Source organism: Dryobates pubescens, chromosome 1 (genome assembly GCF_014839835.1).
Source record: "Dryobates pubescens isolate bDryPub1 chromosome 1, bDryPub1.pri, whole genome shotgun sequence".
Classification (NCBI taxonomy): domain Eukaryota; kingdom Metazoa; phylum Chordata; class Aves; order Piciformes; family Picidae; genus Dryobates; species Dryobates pubescens.
The window spans coordinates 13,569,772-13,582,522 of NC_071612.1; the positions used below are offsets into that span (position 1 = coordinate 13,569,772).

A 12,751-nucleotide genomic window follows, 5' to 3' on the forward strand; every position below is an offset into this window, starting at 1 on the left:
CATCTAATAAAAGATATAACTTCTTTCTCATTCCAGTCACTCTAGAGAAATGGACAGTCTTCCTTTTCTTCCCTGCTGGGAAGAAGAGAGGCTGGGAGAAAGACAAGCAGACCTGCATCTCCTTTCCAGCTGACAAACCTTGCTCAAAGACACAAGGAAGCAGCCTGTAACATCCTACGGTTTTGCTCCATCCTTCCTTGACCTCCCTGGACTCCGTGTTGCTTATTTGGAAAAATCATTCCAAAAATGCTTCCCAATTACCATGATCTGAGCTATGCTAAAGCTATGCCACTGCTCAAAAACAACTCGCTCAGAAAATGCCCCCTGGAGACTTGTTTCCACAGCAGGGAATGGATCAGCAGGCATGAGACTGCAGTGCTGTGACTTCTCTTCATCTGCCTTGTGCTGGTTACACTCCACTTGCTCTGACATCACTGGCCAGGCCCCAGCGCTAAGGTCTCAGTGGAAGGAAAACCCTAAGTCAGCCTAACCACAGGACACTTTGAGATCAGCAAGCACTGGTAAAATGTCTGAAAGAAATTTCCCTCTGCAGAGAAAACCCTTAATCTTCTGGTTAGACAACACCACACACGACATTTTGATACTTAATAAATTGTCACAAAGCTCTAATACAAGTATTCATTTGGTCACTTATCCTTTTAGCAATAAAACACAATTGGGATTGAAGTACAGTTGCAATTTGTTGCAGCTGCTGTGGCAGGGACCCCCTCAGAAAGCAATTTCCAGAGGATTCTTCTGGTTAAAAAGCCATTTCCCTCACAAGGAGCGGGATGTCTGGAAGATAGCAACAGGAACAAAACCAAGCACAGAAGTTTACAAGCATTCTTGAAGAGCATTTTAACCCCCCTATATTTATTCAATCAATTACAACATCTTATGTAGCTAAGCAGCTTAGCCCCTCCACCAAAACATAAAATAGACTTTCCAACCTAACTTTGGATAGGCGGTTTTCCTCATTACCCCTAAGATGACATACAAGGCAGCATCAACACTTGGCTCCACCTTGGAGAAGGCATGTAGAGAGGATGGCAACCTGCTGATTTCCCAGTCCTCCCATGGCTACCAGGATTTCTGTTCTTCAATTCTGACCCTCTCCCCACCACAAGAACTGGTTGAACTGATTGGTTATGAATTATACATTGCAAATTTAGCTTTGTGAGGACTAACAAAAAACTGAGAGGGTCTGAGAGAACAACTTCCAGCCTCGCTGCACCACCTCACAATGTCCATTTCCCACGTCACACAATACAGTTGGAATTTAAGAGAGACAGGTCTGGTAAAACTTTCAGGCTATGCTAAATACATCAAGCAATCTTGACATTAACTTGGTGGCTGCCATCATCCCAGGGAGTTAATGGGATAATTCCCTTGCAAAGAGAAGACTGTTGGTGCCAGGCTGTTTACCTCTGAATGCTCATTAATGTATCATCAGGTACCACACCAGCTTCTCCAGTCTGGAAAATGATTACCCTGTTCCTTGATGCACACACAGGACAGTATCCAGCTTTTTCTTCCCTTCTACCTCTTCCATTACTACTATCCCTTCAAGTTACTCACCAGATGGTCTCTCAATGTGAAAGCTGTATGTCAAGTATGTAATCACAATTTGTAGCTCTTTGGTAAGGATACCATTATTCTGACTACCTTTAAAAGAAGAAATGGTCATTTGACATCCCCTCTCCTTCCCTCCTGCCTAAAGAATGATGGGGGAGATGATGTTTCAAATGTAAATATCTACCCAGTATTCCTCCTTCCAAAGAGAAGTAGGAGACTCACAGCTCAGTCTCTGTGTCATGGACAACGTAATAGCCCACAAGACAGAGAGAAATACAAGTTTTTCTTTTTTATGCTAAGAAACAGGATCCTGGCTCTCCCAGGGAATTGACAGTGAACTGGAGGTAGGCTCTGCTGTCTCATTTTCAAGGTAAAAGAGAAAAAAAGACAAGCTGTCTGCCAAGCCTTATAATGCCGTCTCTTGCTTGCAGCTCTGTCATACTGGACAGAGATTTTTCTCCTTTTAAACCCATGCTCTATAAAAGTTCACCATGAACAGACCCACAGTAAGCACAGGGCCAGCACTCAGGCACACCATCAAATCTAGTGTGGGAGTGAGCGGCAGGTGAAGTCTTCCTTAGAACTTGCAGCATTAAGCAGCTCAAAACCTATTTTCAGTGATGAGATGGAAAACAACAAAGCTATCCGAGATGGCACCCAAACCCCAGTTAAACACAAGAGCTAGATTTCTATGGCTTCTTCTGAGTTGACATGAGTACTTGACACTGGCCATCCAGAGTAGTGTGGCTGTACTTCATGAAAGACAAGGGGGGTGCTGAAAGAAAAAAAAAAGAAAGAAAAAAAAAACCCCAAAACCCAAAAACCAACCAACCAAAAACCACCAGAAAGAAAACAAAAAAAATCTCTTCTGGAAATGAACTTGACAAAGTAAACACCAGCTAGATTAGTTCACCTCAGTATTTCACATTTGTGTTAATGGCTTTACATGCAGTTCCCTCTCCCAATTCCCAAGACCTTGTTTTACAGCAAAATGATCAGGTTTTGAATCTTTGCAGGTTTGTTGGTTTGTGTCTGGAAGGGTTTTGGTAGGCTACTGGCCTGGGCTTCTGTAAGAAGCTTTGAGAAGCTCCACTGGCTCCACGTTCAGACCTAGTTCCAGCCAAGCCAGAGCCTCTGCAATAATTTATTGAAGTGGTGGGGAAACTACCAGGCAAGTTTGTCTTGTCTGGGGCTTCTTTTGTTTGGGAGAGGAATAGGATCTGAGAGAGATAACCATGTGGACACCAAGGTCAGTAAGGAAGGTGCAGGGGAGACATCAGAGCAGACATTTGCCTTGGTCCTGTGGTGAGATGCATTAATTTCTCCAATGCTGTTCTAGTTAAGAATGAGATTCCAAGAACAAAAGTTTCCAGTTCCCTGTAAGAACTCTCTGTGTTAGGCATTTCAGACTCGCAGGGAAAAGATTACACTGACAGCAAGTCTCTGCTTCACTCAGTGCAAGCTGCCAAAATGAGTAGAACTGAACCCTGATCTCTCATTCACAGGGCTGATAAATACGCTTTTAAAAGCATGCACAGCCTGGTTCACACTTACATGATGCAGAGAGAATGAGGCCGAGGGCTTGCAGAGTGAAGCAACACCTCATTGCTGAGCATGTGCAGAACAGCCCACCTTGGCTTGCTGCTGCAAACGCTACACCAGTGCCATTTGCACTGCATATGTAGGACACACGTGTCTCCGAGATTCATTACTGCACAGATGAAAATTCAATCATATCAAAGCTTAGCTTTAAGAAAGTCCCAAGTGGCTAAACCATGCACTTATGCACTTTGAGGAGGGGGGAAAAAACAACCCTTTAACTTTATTTTTTCCTTTTCTTGTAGCATTGCCCTGGTCTTTCCTTTGGTAAGAATAAAATAGCTGCTAAATGAGTGAACTCCACATTCCCACTGCATATTTATATCCATTCCTTCTCATAACTCAAGTTCTGGTTGTGTGAACACAAATGTCTAAGGCACAGAGGGATTTAGGGCTGATCCCAAGAAAAATGTAACGAAGATGAACAGAACTCATTATTTTGTTTGAAAACTGCTGCGCTTTCATCCTTTAGTGTGACCATATGGATCCTTTTGTGCCATCTCTCTAACATTACTTTCTGTAGCTCATTCTAAAGCACAGGATTCTGCAAAAAACCTGGAAGTATCATAAATTCACGCATTCACATTTCCTTGCAGCTTGAAAATTGCTTTGTGTTTGTGACATTTCCCATCAAAACATGTGCTTCAGTCAAAAAGGCAAGAGATTATACTGAGGGAAAGTGATGGCTTGGGGACACATATGGTCATTGCACATCCAGTACTTGATCAAAAAGCAAAGCTGGAACATTCATGGTCTGTGATGAAAAAGAAAGACTTTTGCAAGAGTAACCAAGTTTCAATAGTAATGAAGCCAACCTTGCGATCTTCTTGGTCTTTGTATGGGCCTTTCACACCTATGGATATGAAGATCATAGAAACTACCTTCAACCTGAAAGTACCAGAAATACAGCCTAGAACACAGGACTGAAAGTCAAGGATTTCCAAAGAATCAGCCTCATTCTAAAAACCAAACAAATAAAACACGTGTGGTAGGTTGAGAGAAGGCCCAGCTCTCCCTCCCCCACAGAGAAAGAAGCCATAGCTACTGAGGAAAACTCCAACTGCACTAAAACTTAAAGCTGCATTCTACCAATCTACCAATGAAATTCGTTTAGACCTATCTTTGTTTTTCAAAGTATTCAGCCAGAGTGTTCCAGCACTGTCCCTTTCTTAAAGGCGCAGCCTCAAACGGTCACAACAAGCACTAAAACAAAACAAGACCACCACCAAAACAAACATACATACAACAAACAAAAACCTAACTAAAGTCCCCAAACAACAACAAAACAGTTAACACACCCCCTCACCCCCCAGACAACAAAATATTTAAATAAACTTGGAGCTTTACCAATGCAGGAAAAGCAGAGAGGTGGCTTTTGGTTTTCTTCCCCATAGAAACTTCAGCTTCTCAAATCTATCATAAGTGTCTAATCACTGCATTGCTGACCCTGACACAAAGCTCCCAAGCACCCTGCCAGGACATGGGTGCAAGCCACAAGCCAGGGTAGGGCAAGGGGGCTGCTGGTCCATTGCACCCTGACCCTTGCCATGCTTATGGGGATGACAGGATCACAGTATCACTAAGGTTGGAAGAGACCTCAAAGATCATCGAGTCCAACCTGTCACCACAGACCTCATGACTAGATAGCAGGGATAGCATGGACTTGGCAGGGACTTTGAAATGGTCAAGCAGGAAGGGAAGGTCTTTGCTCTAAAGGTGTTCTCCAAATTAATATTTTTAAAAAAAAAAAAAAAAAAATATATATATATATATATATATATATAAAACTTGGATATACATAAAAAAAATAGATACACAAAATCCAGAGGAAAGCAATGCTTGAGAAATAAACAAAAGCAGCAGCTTCATGGGACTCCTCCTTTGCTGAGTTAAATTCCTCCTAAATGACATTTTCCGGGTGAGGCATTTGTAAGTTCAACTGTAAAAGGACCAAAGGCTCAAGAGACAAACTGTGAGATATGAAGTGCTTGCAAGATACATCCGGTGTTAATAAAAATTAAACCTGTGCTATATTTGCATCTGCAAATCATCACTTAATCAAACATAATGACTTAATCAGATTCATTTTTCTGAGGGCAAAATGGAATCATGCTTCATCATCATATCCAAGTGCTGGGTTCTGCACATTGGCCACAGCAACCCCAATGGCATCCTGGCCTGCATCAGGAACAGTGTGGCCAGCAGGAGCAGGGAGGTCATTCTGCCCCTGTACACTGCACTGTTTACGCCACATCTGGAGTACTGTGTCCAGTTCTGGGCTCCTCAGTTTAAGAAAGATGTTGACTTGCTGGAACACGTCCAGAGAAGGGCAACAAAGTTGGTGAGGGGTTTGGAACACAAGGCCTATGAGGAGAGGCTGAGGGAGCTGGGGTTGCTTAGCTTGTAGAAGAGGAGACTCAGGGGTGACCTTATTGCTCTCTACAACTACCTTAAGGAAGGTTGTAGACAGGTGGAGATTGGTCTCTTCTCCCAGGCAACCAGCACCAGAACCAGAGGACACAGTCTCAAGCTGTGCCAGGGGAGGTTTAGGCTGGAGGTTAGGAAGAAGTTCTACACAGAGTGATTGCCCATTGGAATGGGCTGCCCGGGGAGGTGGTAGAGTCATCATCATTGGAGGTGTTCAGGAGGAGACTTGATGGGGTGCTTGGTGCCATGGGTTAGTTGTTTAGGTGGGTTGGATTGGTTGATGGGTTGGATGTGATGATCTTGAAGGCCTCTTCCAACCTGGTTTATTCTGTTCTATTCTATATTTTTTGGCATCCTTAGACTCTGACAGACCCTCCAGACAGAAGCTAGCCCTTCTTCAGTGTTTGCACTCCCGATAGCACATCAGTGTCCTAGGGAATAGTTGTAGTGAAGCCACTTTACAGGAGCTTTTGCTTTATGCCAAGAAATCCAGGGATAATAGCAAATTGAAGGGAACACCAAGCGTCACCCAGGAAGGACATAATGCTCTCCATCCCATTTTGGGAATCAAGAGTCAAGTCACTTGGCTATTTAGCAAGAGTGCTGCCAGTAAACCAGTATGTCTCCCACATTTCTTGCAGCAAACAGCAAGACCAAAGACTACGTTCTCTGGTGACCACTGCAGATTTAGCAATTCTGTATTTACTTTTTTTTTTTTTAATTATTTTTTTAAAGCAGCTGTTGCTGGATATAATTTCTAGGTATTGTAATTAATTTAATTTTAATCCCACAAAGAAATAATTTATACTGGCTTGGTTGCTAACTATTCAAGATATTGTGGTTACATTTTTGGTGTCTCTGGTACATTTTATTGTAACATTCTCAGGGCACTGCAGTTGATTACTACATCTCATGCTGTTTTACTTGCTACAAAGCATTGTCCAAGCATTTTCTAGCTGGTCCTTGTGGGTAACAACATCCTGTTGTAGAAACACATGGATGTCCATGCACTCGTGAGATCAATGTCAACTTCGCCATTTGGATTAATGCCCTTTAGGTTTGGCGTCTGTGGTTTCAAGCCTCTTTGCTCAAGTTGTGACAGAGCTTAGAAAATATATATAAATAAATATAAAATACTAAACTGAGTACAGTGGAATAGAAAAGCTTATCTGATATCTGTTGATTATGTCTCTGCAGTATTACCCAGGTTTTCATTCCTCTCTCACATTTCTAGACTTCATTATTTCTTTTTCAGCCCCGCAGCTCTTCCCATTGTTGCTGCTGCTCCCGTCGTGTGTAGGGGGGAAGTGGCAAGAACAGCCCCAGCAGGAATCACAAACTCAAGGAGCTATGCAGCAGTAAAGGGAGACAGAGACAAATCTTGCTGGGGAAAGAGCCAAAGCAATTGCTTGTGGACACAGCTTGGGAAGGACAGAAGATAGTAGTGCCTATAGACTCAAGGAGTAAACCCACTGAAAACCAAGTTCGCTAGGTCTCAGCCCACCACATCATTAGAGGCTGGATACAAAGGTGTACAGACCCCAGCACTGACAGAGAGGACAAGCCTCAGGAAAGGAAGGAATATAACTCAGTATCAAGGAGTCAGACAGATGACGAAGCAAATTCAAGAAGCCATAGAGCCACCATCCCAAATTCTATGGAATGGTTTTGCCTTTCAGTTGTGGCTATGATACGCTGGTTTTCCCTTTCAAGTTGCATCTCTCTAGTTGATACGGGAGAGCTAACCCTAACATGGTGAAAGTTATAGTTAAGATGCAGAAAAATTAATCCACCATTGTTGCTAACCTGTCCTCTTTCATTTATGACTCTCTTCACTGTATGGTATTTATTTAGAGAGAGGATATATCCAGAACAATTTCCCAGGGAGGCAACAGCGCTGAGGTGATGGCTCTTCCTAGAAGACAGTTCTCTGAATCAGGTTCTGAAAGGAAATTGATGGCAAACAGCATAGAGTCCTGAGCTCCCAAAAAGTAACCTAGTCTAACCTTAACTGTAAAGTCCTGTTTCTGAGCATATTTTTCCCTTGTGCAAATGCTGTAGATACTTTCTGGTTCTCTGTGAAACTGGGAAAACATTAACAGTTTGCAGAAAGGGGAAAACAGGAGTGACAGTGAAGAACAGTGAAGACAGTGAAATCTCACTGATTTAGCACGTCACTGCCTCTCATTCTCTGCTGATCCAAGGCAGTAAAGGGAATAAGAACAGAAAATAAATACTGTTCCTCAGAAAGACATAAAAATGTAAGTCTCACTAAAATCCACATTTGCTCCACCAGTCCCTCCAGCAAGGCAGATCAGCTTGCTCTGCTCATGTGAGTATTTTCATTAATTTGAGCTGGAACTTTGCCTGACAAAGGAGCGCTGGATCTTGCTTTTCTAGGCAGAAGCACTGTGACTACCAGCTGAAAAATGTCAACACTCTAGATAAGCCATGAACTATTGTATGCCTCAATTTATTGCTGATTAAAGACTTTCAGTTTGCTTCTAGTCTTGAGAATCTCATATTAGAGAAACCTTCTGAAAGTGCATTATTCTACCTGGCTAAATCAACAGGTTGCTGGCTGATGGGTCTTTAATCAATTTTGGTGAGAGCTCCACCATTTCCCTTATATGTAGCTGCCGAGAGTCAATTGCACAGCTCAGAGCTGTCACAACAGCAAAATTCTATTAGTTTCCCCTTCAGCTGTATCTCTTTAGTCCTTACTAGAAATATTCCCTAGCTGTAAATGAGGCAGCACCATTTGACGTTAGCAAGATACAAGAGATACCACTACTTTTGACACAGTACAGATTCCACTAACGCAGCAGATAATTTCAGAAAGAAAAGCACAGGCCTGCCCTTTTATAACATGCCATGCAGAACTTCAGCATAGAATCCCACAATCTGAAAAAATCGACCTAAGAGACCTAAGAGACAGATCTGAAGCGGTTGAGATGTGTGATACCGCTGCTAAAAAATGCCACACCTTACCCATGTTGCAACCTGAAGTACCACTGAAGACAAAGCACGGCCACAAGAGTTGCATGATCACAAAAGTTACTCCTTTTTTCTTTTCTGTCAGTTCTGTCCCGTGTTGCTTCAGGTGGGTGGCCAAGTTATTGGCAGCAGTGTCTGCAGTTATTGGTAGCAAATCTAAGTCATTCACATGGATTACACTGCATGAGACTGTACAAGAGCTGAGCCAGAGTCCCAGGAGGAGAGAGGGCACCAACAGCCCTTGACAGGAGGTCAGGCTTTGCTCCCTGGGAGTCAGTGTCACTGATTCTCCAGGCTCTTTGCTTGTGCTCCAGACAGAACACCTTAACAGGTATGCCACCTCTTCTACCATTACAGATACTTGTAGCATTGGGTCTGACTTGAAATGTACTGTGGGAGTTCACGCCAGTAACAAGAAGTCCCCACCAAACAGTCCAGGTTGGCAAGCAAGAGGCGAATCTTGCCAACGCAGCCATGGGTGGGCAGTGCAGCTTGTTTTCCAGGAGCTGGGTGAATTGTAATCAATCACTTCCAACACTGCGTTGAGCACGCACTGAAGTGCCAAGAATGCTGTGCATAGGGAAAGTTGGCAAGACTTCCCCAAAAGGCAAAAATTTATATCTTGTTTGGGGCTGTACAGTGCAGCCCCAAAAGGACCTGCACTAAAACTCGTGAGCCTAGATAACACTCAGTGGGAAAACAGATCCTAGGTATTGCCTTTTTGTGACTATACAGAAAGTAAAACCCAGAGAGAACATGTAAGGAAGCCTATCATGCTCCAATATTTCCTCAAGGTGATTTAATATCGTAATTACTACAACATGCACTAGGAAAGAGCACAGTACTTGAGTAATATGAAACTCCAGCACAGCATCTGTTACTAAACTTTGCTCAGAGGTAAGGAGAGGCAACCAAATTCTGGGTAAATTATAAAACAATTGAGTGGCTAGGAAAAGAAAGCTTGGAGGAGTTTAGAAAAAAACCTCTCTCACACACAAAACACAAAACTAGCACCACTGTCATTACGCCTGCACACAATACCAAATGGTAACAGCCAATTATTAGGAAGCTGATGTGAAACAACACTAACAAATTCAGAGGACTGCCTGAATTTGCAGCTTCTCTGCTGCTTTAAGGAAAATGTAGGCAAGATACAGACCCTTCAGGCACTGCGTACTTTGCCTTTTAGTGCTGAACGCTGGCAGCTCCCTTGCTGCTGCGCTGTTGCTTATGAAAAGCAGCTGTGTTTGGAGGCACTAATAATACCTGATAATATAAAATCTATACCTTCTGAAGAGTTATGTCTCTTTCAACACCGCAATGCACAACATATCAGCCAAGCTGAGACTTGATAGGGAAGTAGGAGACTCATGGCTTAGAATGCTGCTTTCTAGTTTACCACAAAGATACTTCAATGAAGATAATTTTCTATCAGACTGCCAAGTTTCCAAGCAGGATAGAGAGAAAAGAAGACTGTAAGAATAAGTCAGGGTCCTTTCTTTCATTCTTTTTAATAAAGTTTCCTATTTTTTAATTTCTTACACACAAACTTCACACTCAGGGCTCTTACTCCCTGCTTATCTCAGCTGGACATAAGCAATCAAAACTTCTACAACCACTGGAACATATTCTGGACAAGAAACCTAGAATTTATTTTCTGTCATATTAAACAAATGAATGTGACTTAAACCCTGGGACAGCATGCTCTCCTATTCTCACCATATCAGAGACTGACTTGCTAGGTGTAGTTTTTAAGCCCAAGGTTATTTCACCACAGTAAGCACAGTTTTTACTTCGCGCTCAAATTTTCCTCACCCAGTCAAATTCCGTTCAGAGTGTCTGAGAGTTAACAAGTGATCTCTTCCTTTACTTCTAGCAGCTCTTTAAATGATTTCAACAAAGAAATGCTGAAGATCAGGGGTTTTTTTGATTACTCTCTTCCATCTGCTATTAGTCCTACCAAGAAGAATGAAAGGTTTGAAACCTTCCAGTTGCTACTTGCACAGTCCTTAACCCCAATTAGGAGGTGACACTGTCCCAGACAACCCTGAAGAAGTAAATTAATGTAAGGCAGTAAAGCTTTGAAAACAATCATAGGGAAAGACAAGCAGTTCTTTGCACACAGCATGCAGACCAACAGACACTTGAGCAATGAGTGATATCCTACCTCTCCTTGCCGGTGATAGTGCTTGGGAGGTTTTCCCATCTGCTCTAGCATTTTGCCTTTCTTACTGCTAGCAAGCATCAGTCCCTGGTGGATCCCTGCAGATCTGTTGGTTGCCCGAGTTGGAGCCTCCCCCATCAGGGTGGACTTGATGGAGTTCACCTTGGAGCTGGAGCTGTCTAGCTGGGAGCTCTCCACAATCAGGACCGCGGCTAGTAAGAGGAGACAGCAGGAGCACTTATTCCACATCAGCACGATCATCTCCCCTCCCCCCAAAAGGATTTTTATTTTTTTAAGATAAAGAAAACAAAAGAGTAAAAAAAAAAAAAAGTTTTTAAAAATATCTCCCAAAGTTGTTAAAGCAACAGATTTCAATGCCACACTCAAGGAACTGCTATTGAGACACACGGGAGGAAAAGGAGCAAAAAAAGAATCCCCTAGGAAAAAAAAAAGTGTCAAGTCTATAAGCACTGAACAGCTATCAGGTCTGTGAAGTGATGGCTTTTTCCTCCAGGTCTTCGAGAAGTCCAGGCAATTCTTTAGTAACTGAGAGCAATAAGCTAGGAGGCAACTGCAGTCAGGGCAACTCCCCACCAGTGCAGGCAGCAGCACGTTTGCTTGAGCTTCAGAGGAAGAGTGAGTGAGTTACTTCCCCCCACTCCTCCTCTCTCGCTGCACAAGCCAGCAGAGAGGAAACTCAAACCAGATCCAATCCAAGCAGCACCGGCAAAAGCTGGGCTTAGTTTTCTTTCACTCTCTCCCTCCTCTTTACTTTTTATTCCCCTCCTCCTTTTTCTGTCTTTTGCCTCAGCCTCTGCAACCAGCAGGAGTGCAAGCTGCCGGTCTCCTCCTCCTCCTCCTCCTCCTTCTCCTACACCCCAGCCAGTGTGGGACAAGGAGCTCTGGGCATCCAGCGGCGAAGTGGGATGAGGGACTCTGGAGGAGCTCAGGGGCTGGCCCCAACCCGTGGTGGAAGGGCCAGGACACAGTCAGAAGTGCTGACCTCCTTGGGGGCTCCCTGGGCTGCTCCCCCCCCCACTCGGGGATCTCTGGCAGCCTCTCACTGCCTCACTTTTTAAAGCTGTCAGCAGTGGGTGTTCCTTCACCTTTCCCGCAAACCCAGAAGGGACATGCCAAGCATTGACTCTCTCCCCCTTTGCACCCCCAAAAGTCCCCAGCTCCCACCTTTCTGGAGGCCACTCCTTCCCTAGCATGTAAGGTTCCCCTTCTCTCCGGACAGCGATCTTCCTAGGGTCCCCACACGGCCACACACAGCCCTGGACACTTGTGCCACGCTCTTGGCTGCCCCTCACTGCCACTCCAGGATCCAGCCCTGAGGAGGACAGACGCCAGCATGGGCTCCCCAAATTACACTGCCAAACTGAAGCCTGTTTCGAGGTGCTTCTGCTCCACAAAAGGCTCGGAAGTGGAAAGGACATCAGTCCTACGTGCTGTGAAAGAGCCGGGCTAGCATGCAAACCCTGCCCAAGCCTGCACTCCACTGGTGCCCAGGTAAAGATCATGTCCAGCTACTAGTGCTGCACTGCTCCTAAACATGACACTTGTCAGTGCCACAGCACCACTGGCAACCTGAGAAACTTGCATTGTATTAATCTTCTCAATTTCCTTGGCATGAGCACACATCTGATTACCATGAAACATCCAGGTGCTAACAACACCCATGCCCTCCAGTGCCCTTATGCCCCTTACACTTTCTTACCCCAGCACCAGGCCACGTTTAAAAAACAAAAAAGTAAAGAGGAACAGAGGGCATCAAATCAGCAGAACTGGGGTAAATCTAGCTCTGCACTTTTCCCTTTAACCTACAAAAGATTTAGTGTAGAGAACATCACCATGGAGCACAGAGCAGCTACAAGCCTTTGTCTTTCCTCTGAAGGTGGGGTGGAGGGGAAAAAAAAAAAGATGTTGAGAGGAGCAACCCTCTTGTTGTCCCACACGTTCCTGTATGAACACTGTATGAACAGAGAG

At 44.0% G+C, this 12,751-nt stretch overlaps 1 protein-coding gene across 1 annotated transcript in view; it reads right to left on the bottom strand.

The window, feature by feature from the left end:
• Window positions 1-11,023, bottom strand: part of DKK2 (dickkopf WNT signaling pathway inhibitor 2) — a 43,784-nt gene extending 32,761 nt beyond the window's left edge. The window contains exon 1 of the mRNA XM_054160998.1: window positions 10,766-11,023. Coding sequence (XP_054016973.1) covers window positions 10,766-11,023 — 258 coding nt within the window. The remainder of the gene's footprint in view (window positions 1-10,765) is intronic.
• Between the last annotated feature and the right edge of the window lie 1,728 nt (window positions 11,024-12,751).